Raw genomic sequence first — 15398 nt, forward strand, 5'->3', positions numbered from 1 at the left:
ATATGTACATATATACATATTTCTATTTTACAGCCTTTATTAGCAGAGACTGATGCCTTAAAATCATTACTGCCAAGTCTAAAATTCTTAAAAATCTCAGGAACCCAGTAGCTTCTACATAGCATATGAACTTCCAGTAAAAATAAAAATAAATAAATAAAACAAAGTTGTTTAGATCGGTCCCATCACCCTTAGAATTAGCTCATTCTAGGAACACAGAATATTATCCCAGAAATCATAATGGGAAATGCATTAGAAATGGGAGCAGAATGCCGTATGGACATGTGGGAGAGATGATACTCCCTGTCAGGTTCATACATGGCCTAGACGTCCAACTGCTAGAGATTAATTCTGGAACAGCTGTCACTTCTGGACAGTGAAGAGGGTTTGTCGACAGAGAGACAAGATAAGGAAGGTCTTTGGCAAGTGAAGGAAGTGATGTTATTGCCATTTTCAAGGATCATGGAGCACCTGGAATTGAGCAATGTGGCCGAGGTGTCTATTATGGAAGTTGAGATTTTACTAACCTAGTCTATTTCTTAAAAAAACTCTCAAACTTTGAATTTCTTTTATATACTTCATTGATGCTAATTATAAGTATTAAAGCAACAGACAAAAAAGAGCTTCCTTGTGTTTTATATGTAATCACGTATACATCAGGGAATATTTGGTATTTAGTAGTGACTTTTTCCTCCCTTAAAATAGGTTTATATAGTTGTTAAATATTCCAGGAGGTACTATGGATTCATTTTCATATTTTAATGTTGGAGGAATTTAGTTCAGTGATTTCTGCCTAAGAACCGTTGTTTTAAGATAATTTGCCCAAACTGCTTGTTTGGTTCTGCTCAAACACAGCTGTACGTTCTTTCTTTCTATATTCGGAGATGGAGCGAGTGACTGGTGGCTAACATTAGCCATCTGGATGAGGGGCGTGTGGGTGGGAGAGAGAAGAGGGGACATAGCAACGCATAGCGCACTCCATGGTTGGGGGATCTTCTCTAGACTTTTGTATATCTTGTAACCCGGCCTTGATCCTGACCTTTGACTGCGTGGTGAAAAGAGGCAATGATAGCCTACGTGAGTTAATCAGTCTCATCAGACTTATGTCCCCATTTTAGAGTTAATATTATGTAACACCCTCTGCACTTTTCTGACATTAAATTCATAGATGACCTAATTAAGCTACACACGTATATCTTTTAAAAATTAATAAAATGATGTAGAAATAATATATGAACAAACTTTATGGAAATAATTCATCATAAAAATAACTATTTCAATACATGAGTGTTCAGTCACGACTCACAGGCACGTAGTAAAGTGGTCCAGTGCTTGGACCTAAATTTAGGTTTATCCTGAACGCAACAGCTATGAAGGCAGAGTGATGCAGGCGTCCTCTATCAGTGCCTCAAATACTATGAGTAGCTTTGTCATTGGTGACATGATTTTTAAAAATAGGATAAACTCTTGGTAATGTTTATTAAAAGGACAATCTTCCCTCATATTTCACAGCAGCTTCATCCCTGGAAAAATGAAGTCTATATTAAAACCTTGCAAAAAACAATTTGTGCTTATGTGTAAAACTGAGTTCTAGGCTCAGACAATTATAAACAGGTTTTTTACCCACATGAATGTCTGGAGGGACATTCAAAAATCATGCATGACCTAGGGTTAATTCTTAAAGACAGAGGACTGCATTGTGCCTTTCAGCACGTCTAGCAGCGCTGGTCCCTAACACTAACTTGCAGCAGTGCCCTCCCCCAATCATGTGACATCTAAAAATGCACACACACACCTATTCTCAAAGTGGCCTCTAACTCCATTGAGAACACTCGCTATACAATACACTCAAGCCAGGAATTATTTACATAATGATTTCCTTTTTTTTCTCCCTAAGTTGAATTATTGGAGAGGTCTCTTGTTAAGTTCCAATTAAAATGGAGGAATCATCTTTTCACGGTAGATTTATGGAATCTCAAAACACAGTGGTGAGTGGATAGAATCTGTGTTATCCTTTATGTATGTATTTTATTTAAATTAGAGTCTTAGCTTTTCAGTGATGTATAATAACAGATACTTATTTTTTCTCCCACTTACTGGTTGGTGGGTCAGCAGGATTCTGCCAGGGTTCAGTTAGTGAACTCTAGGTTCAAAGTCAGATATTGATCCCTGGTACTGCCAAGATGCTGGAGAAAACTTCCCTTACTTTGAACACTAGCAGCTTCTGATACACAGTCTTCAGTGTGAGCATCTATTAGCGTCACTGAAAACAGCACTTTAGCTGCAACGGAGACTGGAAAGTCGAGCTTCTAACATTTTCATTTTATTTAGTTCGAGGTTGACTCTGTCTTCAAGACTCGTAGGATGGGTACATCTGTCAGGTGGGTTAGCTTATGTGGCGTACCAACCACTCAAATCTCAATAGCTTAAAACAACAAATATTTATATTTTTTCTTTACACTATATATCAGTTGTAGATTAGTGGTTGATTTGGGGCTCATCATAATCTGTCCAGAACCTGGATTGCTAGAGCAGCCATCATCTCAAAAACTGCTTTTCATGCCCTGGCTGGTGTTGCTCAGTGGTAAGAGTGTCCACCCCCACACCGAAGGGTCTCAGGTTCAATTCCCAGTCAAGGGTCCATACCTGGTTTGCAGGCGCATGTGGAAGCAACCAGTCGATGTGTCTCTCTCACAGCGATATTTTTCTCCCTCCGTCCCTCCCTCCGTCCCTCCGTCCCTCCCTCCCTCCCTGCCTCCCTCCTTCCCTCTCTCCGTCTCTCCAAAATTCAATGGAAAAAATATCCTCAGGTTAGGATTAACAACAACAAAATCGTTTTTCACTCTACCAGAGACAGAAAGCTTGGCGAACTGGCTTTTAAATTACCAGCTGGCCGCGACAAAGCTCACTTCCATTTTATTTGCCACAGCAAGTTAAATGGTATGCATAATCTAAGGAGGATGGGAAGTGTAATCCTGTTATGTGTCCAGAAGATTCTGGAAAAACATGGTGTACTACACTAATGACAAGTATGAAGGGAAATTTCCCAGACACGGAGGGGGCGCTCAGCTGCTGGGCAGCCCAAGTACGAGAGGACAAATGTCCAGGAGAGACTGTCTTATTTATGTCGTTTCTATATCCTGCCATGCTCCCGCGAGCTCAGCAGCTATTAGCAACATAGTGATGAATGAATTGAATAAAAGGATATGAATATGGTTAACTTTCCAAAATTCACTGTAATTGAAGCTTAAACAGAGATACTTTGCTATTTTAACTCCACACTGCAAAGCATGATAAATATAAGCGTTATTTGTATGCAATGTTGCGTTTGGAAAGCGTAAGTGTTGGGGTGGTAGGCTGCAAGGGCGAGAAGAAAGACGCTTCCCTCCGATACTGCCTTGAACGTGTTCATTTGTTGTTTTCCCCTGGAGTGGGGACATTTTTCTTGCGCCCAGTGCACAGTGTGGGACATGGGAGGTGCCAACGAGAGCAGTTCTGTCAGTCAGCGGGGCGGTCTTGGGGAAGTCACACACACACTCACACACTCGCACACGCATTCACACGCACACACGCTCACACACTCGCACACACACTCACACACGCACACTCACCCACACGCACACACTCACGCACGCGCACACACTCACACACGCACTCACACGCGCACACACGCACTCACACATGCACACACTCACATACACTCACCCACTCACACACGCACACATTCACACACGCACTCACACGCGCACACTCACGCACACACGCTCACACACACGCACACACTCGCACACGCACTTACATGCACACATGCACTCACACACTCATCCACACACCCACGCACTCACACGCACACACACGCACTCACACACTCACCCACACACGCACACACGCACACACACACGCACACACACTCGCACACGCACTCACACGCACACACGCTCACACATGCGCACACTCGCACGCACACACACACACTCACCCACACGCACATCCACACGCGCGCGCACACACGCACACACTCACACACGCGCGCGCACACACGCACACTCAGTGACATCTGCCTTTTGTACTGCAAGGATCCTCTGAGCTGTGCGGAGCAATGCCGTTGTGATAGCGGTTGTCACGGGATTGCCACAAGGTGCTCACTCAAGTGGCTTACTGACTTTACAACAGTAAGCATTTGCTCTGTTTTTCATGTGGAATGGCGTGGACAGTAAGAAAGCGTGCGGTGCATTTGGAGAAGTTTGCTCAGGGTGCTGGGGTGGAAACCTGATTCCGATCAAACCCTCAGGATAACATTCAACAGGCGGCGTCCCGACTCTCAAAGGTCAGACGCTCCCCAACCGCCAATGGGCTCCCGCGGCTCGCGGCCCGCCCGGCGCCGCGCTGCCCCGCCCGCCAGCCTGCAGCCAACCGCCGCAAAGCCCCGCCTCCCCAGGCGGTCCTCCAATCCGCTGCGCGGAGCCGGCCCAACCCTCGCGAGTCACGTGACGCTACCGGGCCCCTTCCGGCGCGTCGCGGGCGGCTGACGTCGCCCGGGACCGGCGTCGCGTCTGGGCTGGCCGGCGGCGGCAGCGACTGCAGCGATGGCAGCGGACAGCGAGCGGGCTTGAGGGTTCGGACCTGTTCCCTCCCGCGCGACCTCGGGCCGACCGGTCTCCGAGGTGCCAGTTCGTTCCGCTCCTGCTCCCTCCCCGGCACTGCCTGGGCGGAGGCGAAGTTGGAAGCGGTGGCGGAGGCCCGCGCTGGCCGCCCTGCTAGTGCCCCGGCTCTGCTCCGGACGGCCCGGCTGCTGCGGGGACAGGAGGCCGAGTCGGTAAGAGGCGGCGGCGGCGGCGGCGGCTGGGCTGGAGGCCGCCCGGCCCCGCCTGGCCGCCCGGGACTCCCCCACGCCGATGTCTCTCCGGCCCGCTCTCCCCGCGTCCGTCCCCGTAACTCGCCGCCCCTATTGTCTGGGCGCCGCCGCTCCCTCACCCCCTCCCTCCCTTCCCTCCCCCCTGCCGCGGGCCGGACGGCTGTCAAACCTGGAGGCGGCTCCGGCGCCCCGCCTGCCGGGTCTGCGCCTTTCCTGTCGGTCTCCTGCCACCCTCCGCCCGCCCAGCATCGCTCCCCACCTTTTTTTGGCCGCGCGGCCGTTCCCTGACTGTCGCTTCACTTTCCAGGTGTTTGCTGATTTTCTCTTCCCACCCGGTTGTCATCCCTTACAACTTAACCATCCTTAGTTGTTGCCATTCTTTTTCTTTTTTTCTTCCTGTTTTAACTCCTCTCCGTTCTCTGTCCCCCTTTCCCTTTTTGCCCCCCGCCCCATAGACCGTTTTATTTTGTCTTTTCCTTAATTTAAATCCCCCCTCATCTTTCCCTCTCCACCCAAGAAAAAGGAAATCTAGCCTTTTCTGATTACTCACACGGAAATATCACCGGGAAGTTATGTGTCTTAACTCTATTACTTTTTATGGATTTTAAGTTTGCACTTAGAAAATGTTGAACCCCTTAGTAAGTTCTTCCCGTGAGGAACAGCATAAAAGGTTGATTAGATTTCTACACAAACATTTAGGTAACTGCCATATATGTTGCAAACTGACCAGACCTCTATTAAAAGTATTCATATTTTTGTTCCTTTTACACTAAATAAACTTCTGACCAAGCTTCCTGTTGACTGTAATCCACTAATCTTTGTTCCTGCCCTGGCAAATAAAATTATATACGTTTCATGTGTACAATTTTATAATACGTCACCACCCAAGTCAAGTCTCTCTCCATCACCATTTATCTCCCCATACCCTCTTCTACCTCCCCCCACCCCCTTTTCCCCCAACCGTGAGTATTTAAGTTTGATTTTACATATTTTTATGGCAAGTATTGGGGTTATTTTTCCCCTCTTACATATCAGATTTTTTCAAAAAGTAAAGCACAGTTTTTTTATTTTTAAAATTAAATTATTTTTTATTGAATTTATTGGGGTGACATTGGTTAATAAAATTACATAGGTTTCAGATGTACAGTTTTATAATACATCACCACCCCAAGTCAGTTCTCCTTCCATCACGATTTATCCTCCCTATACCCTCTTCTACCTCCCCCCACTCCCTTTCCCTCTGGTAATCACCATACTGTTGTCTGTTTCTAAGTGTTCGGGGATTTTTTTGCTTAATCCCTGCACCATTTTCACCTAGTCCCCCAACCCCTTTCCCCTTTGACAGCTATCAGTCTGTTCTCTGTCTCTATGAATCTGTGTTTGTTGTTAGGTATTGTCCCTTTTGAATTGTGACCAAACTATTAAAATATTACACATTTGTGTGTTTATCTTTTTAAACTGGGACGGAGCATTGTCATACTAAGTAATTCTAAATATCAAAAAGGTTTTAGGGATCCCTTTGCTTTCCTGATTACCTGTTATCTTTTGATAAGGCTGTCTTAAAATGCATTTATATTACTCTGGCACTAGGTACTTGGTGAAAAAGAGGCTACCTCAAATGTGCTTCCTGGCCATCAGTGGCCCAAAGGTTAATAAATAGTCCAAATGTCAGTGATCTAGAGAGGAATAGATATGCCTTTGTAGTTTTGTGTTTGTTTGATGTTACAGCCACTTTTATTGTCAATATTGAAATTGACAGAGGCACTGTCCTTATTGAAATATTGTAGAAACAAATTCTCGAAGTTCAAGTCCCCAGCATTGTGGCTCATTGAATTCAGTGACGTGTAAGAAAGAAATTCCTTTGCAACTTTATATGTTAAATTAAAATTACTGAATCATTTGCTACCAAGGTGGAAGATCATAGGTAATGAAAAGTTCTAATCACAGGAGGAATTATTAAAACCTTCGCTGGCAGAGGAGTGTGTCTAGTGCTTCTCCTATCTGTGTGTTCTTCGGTGTTTTATCAGAAGTGTTTTGTATTACAAGGCTCAGTAAACATTTGTTGAAAAATTTGGTTAATTTGTTCTCAAGAATTTCAATAGTCCTATTCCAGGACACTCAGCTCTCTTGATTTTTCAAAGACAGAAAAACATTTTCAGTTTTTATTGTGGAGAATTTTCTTGGGTATTTTCCAAGTTAAAATTTAAAGCAGTGTAGCCATCTACTTGTTCTTTTTAAGTAATTATGTTTTTAATGTCCTTTTTCTTAATTCATTATCAAGATTGCCTGTAAGTTGCACAGTACTTTACTTAGAGATATTGATAATCATCATTCAAATTTCTTAATAATTTGGCAGTTATTTTAACTTCTTTTTAATGTTTTCAAATATTTGTTTAATTCCTTACACATTTTATGCATCAAACTCTACCTTTTTTTTCCTCTTGAGGTAGTGGAAAGGAAACACTGAAGAATAGGATCTCAAGATGAGCAAAAAGCCCCCAAATCGTCCCGGAATCACTTTTGAGATTGGTGCTCGTTTGGAGGCGCTGGACTACTTACAAAAATGGTATGGAAAATATGGAGCTCTTGACCCAGTGCACAGTATCTGTACTCTTACATATGTTGGTTCATTGCTCTTCTCCTGACAGTGGCAGGAGCACTAAAGTACTCACATTTTGAATATGCAGATTGTTTTTTAGTTTTCTTACTCTTCAGACTTTGCAGATTTAGCATTTGAACACTGTTGCTAGTCAGAATCGTTTAGTCACAATCATTTTAGGTGTTTGAGAACTGCAAATAATTGTCTAGAATATAAGATATAAAGAAAATATCAGTATCATTGTGTAGTTAACGTGATCTATATTGTGGTGTGAGGGAGGGGGACTAACCCAGATAACCAGCTTCACAGGTTTTGGATAACACTTTAAAACTATAGAACATGTTGATGGTTAGCACAGTAATTTTTTCACTGGCCCACCTAAAACCAAAAACCAAAAACCACAAACCACTTTACCTCCTCCTTCCCCAGAGTGCAGTGTCCTAAGGGCAGGTTGTTACTGCCTCTTGTACTAAATGGCAGTCCTTTCAGACCTTATTTCTTCTATTCTCACCATCTGTGATAAGTGGTGAATTCAGACACCTCAGTATATCCCTCATAATGGTGTGGGAAAAGTCAGTTACATGAGATAAAACCACCACCTGAAAAGGAAAGAAGGGGGCACAACACACAAAGGTCATCAGACCACAGTAAGGATAATGAAGGTCCTCTCTCATTTCACTTAGCTGGCCTCTATTTCTGCTCTCTGGGATGATGTCTCGTGGTTCTCAGCCCCCTACCCTCAGAAGGGCATTGGAGGGGTTACTCTCCTGGGCATGGCGCTGCCTCAGCTGCCCTTAAAGTCCATTTATTTATTTTTAAATATATCTTTATTGATTTCAGAGAGAGGAAGGGAGAGAGAGAGAGAGAGAGATAGAAACATCAATGATGAGAGAGTTGTCACTGATCAGCTGTCTCCTGCATGCCCTGACTGGGGATAGAGCCCGCAACCCGGGTATGTGCCCTGACTGGGAATCGAACCGCGATCTGGATCCTAGGTTGATGCTCAACAGCTGAGCCACGCCCGGCTGGGCAAAGCCCATTTATTTTGATGATGGGTCAAACAGCTTAGCAACTCCAAGACTGTCTACCACGTTTTTTGACTTTTTCTCTCACTATAACTCCCTTCAAAACACCATGGGCATTTTGTAGATTTGCTTTTGATTCATTTATATTAAGTCAGTTTCCTGAGTTGGCAATGGCAGGCGGAGAAAATCTTGTTTTGTCATGAGATTTGACTTTAGACCATCTTGGGGCTTTTGACTCTTAGCATCTAGTGTTAGAACTCTCCACATGTCTCTGACCCCCAGCCTAATGGATTCTGTCATGGCCTCTGTTTGAAACTACAGTTTGAGGTAGGAAGGCACAGCTCTTTGTCCCCAGGCCCTGGAGCCACATCTCAGTGGTTCCTTCTTTGTAGGGGACTTAATGGTTACTCTCATCAGGTGGAGAGTGTACACAGTAGTTCTCAAGCGGGCTTGGGAAGCACTTGGGAATGAGGCAGTAGCATCCCTCCTAGTCATAAAAATTATCTCCAGACATTGCCAAATGTTCCCTGGGGTAAGAAACACACCCCTGATTGAGAACCACTGCATTATAACGCTCAGCAAAGGGTGATGGCAGCTTGGTCGGTAATGGGCTGTCTTGGGTTCTGGTTTGACCAGAGGAAGCTTTTTAGTATGGAAGCACAATTTTGAATCTCTGTGTGATACAACAGTATGAGAGAGAGTACTTCTTATTTCTTTGGTGTGAATCTTAATCTTAAAGTTGTTTCTTTTTTTTAAGTTACTGACTTCTGAATTACTGGTTAATTCATATTAAATATTTTCTTAGGCTTCCAATCTGACCAAGTTTGATTGAACTGACATCCAGTTTTGGAGAAGCACACAGTTTATTAGTTTTCTCAGTGACTTTCAGGGATATTAGCATAATTAACTTTGGTATTAGTAAGAAATTCACTTCAAGTGGGGAATTGTTTCCTTACTCAACCGTTGTTAAATTGATGATCCAGTAGTTAAAGTAAAAAGATGATAAGAAAACCACTTTTAAAATCAAGCCTGTGTACTTTTAGAGCATTTGGAGTTTCAGAGAACAAATGAAAATTGTAGCTTAAATTTTTTCATTGTCTTATGCTTCTCACCAAGAAATTTCTAAGTGCTTAGGTAAGGTGATAACAGGCATATGTACTCATTAATGAAGTTTAGAATGAATTTTAATTACCTTAATAATAATGGCCTCTTTAAAGTAAGTAAACTTTAGCCAAAATAATTACATGTGATAATTACTGAAACTTGTCATCAGTTTGATTTTTATGAGCTTATTTATATGAACATTTTAACATTCTGCTATAGTTTTGACACCTTAATTAAAAAGTAATTAAGAGTATTGTATATGCATATTCTAGGTAATTGAAAAAAATAATTTTCCTATTGTGACTTTGTCTATTAATGTCAGTAGTCTCAAGCACTTGGGTGGTGACCCTATAATTTAGTATTAAAGTGCTTTATCATAGGATAATAATTAATTGCTAAGATATACTGAGTTTTATATGGGGCACAAAAGAAGTTCAGTGAGACTTAACAGATTTTACTTCCAAATGAGATAAACTTTATTCATATTGTCCCATTTTTTTAAGGGCCGTTGTGTATTTCATGTAAATTTTACAAATTTTTGCTTTAATATTAGGTAAAAGAGTAGAATGATTGAGTGTTGAGAAAGTTTGATATTCTTGTGAGGACAAACTAGTCAATCCCTGAAAATATACTGAAATAGTTCCTTTCTCTCCCCCATGCCTCCTTGCCTCTCTCTTTCGTGTTCTCTTCTGTTGCATCCACATTGAATGCTTAGTCTTAAACCTTCAGTCATTTAGTTGGAAAGCGATTGAGTCCCTATTTGACATAAACGTCTTTCGTACTATTATAGACATTGGACAGGGAGAGAGGAGCAGGAATACAAATATTACTTACTGTCTGCACTCAAGACATTTATGATAAGTACTATACCTATTGTTAAGGAAATAACATCACATGTTGATGTTATTTTGAAGAGAAACACAGAGGGAAAGTTGTGATGAGCACCCAAAATGTCAATTTGTCCTATGTGTAAAAGGTTTTTCATGTATTAAAAAGGAAAATAATTTTACCATGTGCCCTATAAATAAAAGGATAAACTCTAAATTTATTGGACAGAAATAAACTGGAGGTTAAGCTCTCACTTTGGTTTAATAGAAAGACTCAATGTATTTTTCTTAGGAAAAGTACATTATTACTCTTTGAGTAAACCATATCCAACATTCTTTAAAGTTCATAAAGATATTTCAGCCTTGAAAAATACACTCTTCATTTTTAAGTAGTGATTTATTAGTTGTTTTCAAAGTAACTTACAGCTACATCAGAGAACTCATTGATGGTTTGATTATTCACTGATACTAATGAATGCAGGTCCTGAGAAATCATTATGAGAATCCAGTCGTATTCAGTTCCAGTATATGGTCTTTGATACTTGGATTTCTTCTAACCTTACTAAACCTAATTCCTACTGAGTAGTGTGGGTTGCTTTAATTTAAAAAAAAATTGTAGTTTTACTTAAAACATTTAATTTCTTTGTCTTTTAAAAGACCTTTAATATGCTAATGTTTACAGCTAACACAATCAGCCATTTTCTATCTTATCTCCATCATATTTTCCACCACAAGCTCTGCATCTCCAAACTCTCAGTTTTATAATCTCTTTAATGCAGTAGCATCATAGGAATGAACTTGGATACAAGTTTTTGATACATAATTATATTTGGGGAAAGGAAAGTTCAGAGTTGAAGATACTCTAGGTGGATTCTAAAGACAAAAGAGGCAGGGCAGGTTCAAATTTAGACTGTCACTTTTCTGATCCTGTAAATATGGGTAAGTCCTTGAACTTGGTTGGCTTCTCAGTAAAATAGAAGCAATGTTACCGGCATTTACTTACAGGATTGTTTTAAGGATCAGATAAAACAATGTGTTTAAATTTGCTTCAAATTCTATAAAATACATAATTATAAAGCACTGAAGTAAATGCAAGGGAAGAGGGAGAGTTGAAAAATAAATCTTAGGGGATGTGAAGACTTAAGTGTATGTGTTTCAGTGTAGCTTTAGTCTTGACATAGGAATGGCCTGGAATGTAAAGGGAAAGTTATGTCATTGCACCAAACTATAATCCATCTTCTTGAGGTGATGATAAAATCGTTTCTGCAATTTTATGGTTTACAAAGCACCCTTGCAAATATTAAAGTATCTAATCATTTTGAATAGTGTTCAGTACGAAAAGTGATAAATTGTACTGGTTTTGAATACTGACTCAACTTTTGTCTTTTGATTGAAATTAAAGTAGTTACTCTATATCAAGTGATTTAATTATGAAAACAAATCAAGTAATATGCTCTGGTGTTACTTTTAAAAGGAATTTGAGATATAGAGTGCATTTAAAACATTCAGATGAGTTATGCTCTTCTGACTTTTTTTTGGGTATTTCTATTTAATTCTCTTCTAGATCTAAAGGAAAGGAAAATGAAAGATTAAAAATGTGGAGATGGCTCCAAGTATCAGAGTTTGATAGAACAGTATAAATTTGAATTGGCAAATGCTGTTTCCACACATTTGAAGTTTTTGAACTGTATGGAACATTTGCAAATGTGAGTTTTTAAAATGTTCATGAACAGAATTTTAATAGAGTGGGAAAGTTGAGGAAATTTAAAGTATAGCAAGTACACATACCTTCTAATCTAAAAGTACATATTTTCTGAATAGAAAGGGTTGCTTTTTTGTATCTGAATTTAGCTATTCAAAAGAAAACATCAGTAGAGATAAGTTGTACAATCCATATTTGGAGAAGAATGCTCTTGAAGGTAGTGGGCAATTCAAATTTAAAAACTGAAATCGTATTTAAATTATATTAGGTAAGTTTGAAATTTGTGGAAACCTTAGGTGAATACTTTCAAAATAGAGATTCTTTTGCTAATATGAAAAAAATTTTGTCGTTTTGTAAATTGGGTTTTCCTAAATCTATATACTTGGAAAGTATTGATTCTTATTTTGTGTCAGCTATAGACACAAAACTGTACAATCATATTTATACATGAAAGTAATTGATATGTATAAGTATGGGTGGTCATAGAAAATATATCCATGGATTCTGGATTAAGAATCCTTGCTGTGGAGAATTTCAAATTGAAATGTATAGGATTTCTTTTTAAATTCTGATATACTTTACATTTAGAAAGTCACACATTTTGAATCTTAGGTTCTAAGTGAACATCAAGCTAATGTGCACTAGTCTGTACCAGTGCACAAGCATTTCAGTTCTTTAATTTTTAAAATTTCCACGAAAGAAAGCCCCATAAACTTCTGAAGATAAAGTCCTTCTCTCTTCTCCCTACAAAAAATGTTGAAAGCAAGGTTAGAAATAACAGTTAATTTAACTGGAAGTCAGTTTGGCTTGTAAGTACTGTTTTGCCATGAACTGTGTGACTTTGGAGAGTTACTTTTCTGCTTTCATGTCCTTAAAATGAGGGTGTGACTTAGTAGATGACCTTTCAGTTCCCTTACATTAGAAACTTAAATTTTTAAAATCTGCTTTCCGCTTATTCAGTGATGACAAATTTTTAAATCTTAAATAGTTCTGTAACACAGACTTGAGGCAGAAGTAAGGTAAACAAGGGATAGAAGGCCTATGTAGTTTGTTGAGAACTGCTGGTCACTAGAAGAGAAAATGAATTGAATAAAGTGGAGAAAGGTGAATATATTTTGAAACGAAAATATAGACGTTTGAACTATTTGGAGTTTAGTGATATCGGGCAGGTGGTTACCCTTTATCCAACCTGCTCTGTCACCCATTTAAATGTTTTTCATTAATTGTTTAATTTCGAAATTACTTAGAATCATAACTACTGGCTTAAAAAAGTGTATTTGTCTAGTAGGATACTTTAGCTCATTAACTTTTTATGTGGACCAATTTATTAACAAAGTTCATTGACATTCAAATTTTGGAAGCGATTCCGTTGAAGCCTAGAGTGATTCTCAAACTTTAGTCTGCATCAGAATCACCCAAAGGGCTTGTTAAACAGGTTGCTGGGCCCAACACCCACAGCTTCTGATTGAGTAGGTCTGAGGGAGCCCAATTATTTGCATTTCTAACAAATTTCCAGGTTATGCTTATGCTGCTGGTCTGGGGACCACATGTGAGAACCACTGGTCTAGACTCTGTAGAATTATTAACCTGAAGATAAATTTTTTGAAGTGAATAGCAATGGAAATACCAGGATTTATAGTCTATTTTTAATTCTTTATGTTAGTCAGAGGAAATAAAATGTAAGTAAATTGCAAAGTGGTGCATGGTCCAAAAATCTTTTTTTGCTGATTTTCAATAGAATTGGATATATTGACCTGCATATGCTTTGACTTGCTTCAGTTTTCTTGCTCTTCTTTCTGCAGTCTCCAGCCCTACCTGGCTGGATAGTTGTGATTTAAGCCCTTGTTGCTAAAAAACAAAACACTGTCCATGGTTTTAGTTAATCATGGATTGACTTTTATGAGATATGATTTCTATAATGATTTAGGAATTCTAGAATATGTTCATTATGTCACTTAATTTTACGAGAAGCCTGTCAGGTAAGGGGTGATCTTTACGAGTTTAGAAATGACAGATTTGAGGTTCTGAGATGTTAACTGTTTTATTCCAGTTTACCTGGCCCAAAGAGTCAAATCTTGCAGCCAGGTTCTTTTGGCTTCAAGTCTAGTGATTTCTTACTACACCCCTTTGCTTCATATATAGATGCCCTGAAGCTTTGAGCCTCAGCTCCAGGAGCAAATGGGCTCAGTGTTCACAGGCCATCTTAGTTCCTGACTTGCTCTAGTGATATGCATGTGTCTGGTGTGTAGAATGGCCCTGAGAGTCCAGGATGCGCATGTCACTCTCATTCCCTGGAATTACAGCACTTCTCTAAGGCAGGTTAATTTCAGGCCTGTTTATCCTAGAGTCTTCCTCCCAAGCTTATCTTTGAATCCAGCCTTCAAGTCGATGATTTCCTAGCCTCCTTCATAAATGTATAATGGTGTAAAAGTCCAGGAACCTCAGTTTTATTGTGTTGTGCTTTGTGTGTGTATATCTATGTTCATATAATGGCACAGGTTGGACCAAGATATATGACAGTTTTATTTGCCTATATGACCTTTGGTTGAAGCTCAACTATCACAATACAACAGGCATCCAACTCCCCATCTGTTACATCATTCCTGCTGAATATTATTGTTATGTATTTTGAGATTTTACACTTGTCACATCACATTATATAATGCTTTATTTGATTGTGGTGAGTTGATTAAAGCTATTAGTTGGGAAAGAAGGTTTTGCATTCTTGTTTTGCTGAGTAGACAGACTAGAAAATTAACATGATATTGAAAAAGCAGCTTAGTTTTGCTGTTATAAGAGTCCCTGCTTTTTAGTATTTTTATTCACTTTATATCTGAAGGACTATTGACCATCCCTCTTACTGCCTCCCACAGATCATTAATCAGCACATAAAACTTTTTTTTTAATTAAATTCCAAATTGATATGGAAGTATTTTTTTGTTTCAGTAATTATGATTAACTCAACTTTGAGAGAATTGTTGCAATAAAATTGAAGAAAGGACGGGGATCTTTATTTAATATTCAGTGTATTTTAAAAGTCTTATTTTTATTGTCCTCCCCCCACTCCCCGCCATCCTCTTCATTTAAAAAAATGAATGTTTCTAGTACATCAGTGTAGGGTAAGGTACTGACGTATAAGCTACGTATAGGAAATGACATGTGTATATAGCCCTGGCCCCTTTCACTCACAAAAGGTGCCCAGCAAAGGTTATTAAATTTTTGGGTTGGTAAAGAATGAACCCAGAAGTTTTGGGGATATGATCTGGTAACCATCGGAGAAAATTAC

The 15398-nt window shown here is 39.9% G+C and overlaps 1 protein-coding gene across 13 annotated transcripts in view; it reads left to right on the top strand.

Moving 5' to 3' along the window:
* The first annotated feature begins 4114 nt into the window (after window positions 1–4114).
* PHF20L1 (PHD finger protein 20 like 1) overlaps window positions 4115–15398 on the top strand; it is a 64127-nt gene continuing 52843 nt past the window's right edge. For 10 of the 13 annotated variants that reach the window (XM_087825497.1, XM_087825500.1, XM_087825501.1 and 7 more), the window contains exons 1-2: window positions 4552–4816; window positions 7302–7421. In XM_087825497.1, the coding sequence (XP_087681623.1) occupies window positions 7339–7421 (83 nt within the window). In that variant the 5' untranslated portion in view covers window positions 4552–4816; window positions 7302–7338. Of the gene's footprint in view, window positions 4139–4551; window positions 4817–5138; window positions 5163–7301; window positions 7422–11974; window positions 12117–15398 lie in introns of those variants that run through there. The other 3 variants (XM_087825499.1, XM_087825498.1, XM_087825507.1) reach the window with 3 other exon arrangements.

Source organism: Miniopterus natalensis, chromosome 16, assembly GCF_054644295.1.
Source record: "Miniopterus natalensis isolate mMinNat1 chromosome 16, mMinNat1.hap1, whole genome shotgun sequence".
NCBI lineage: Eukaryota > Metazoa > Chordata > Mammalia > Chiroptera > Miniopteridae > Miniopterus > Miniopterus natalensis.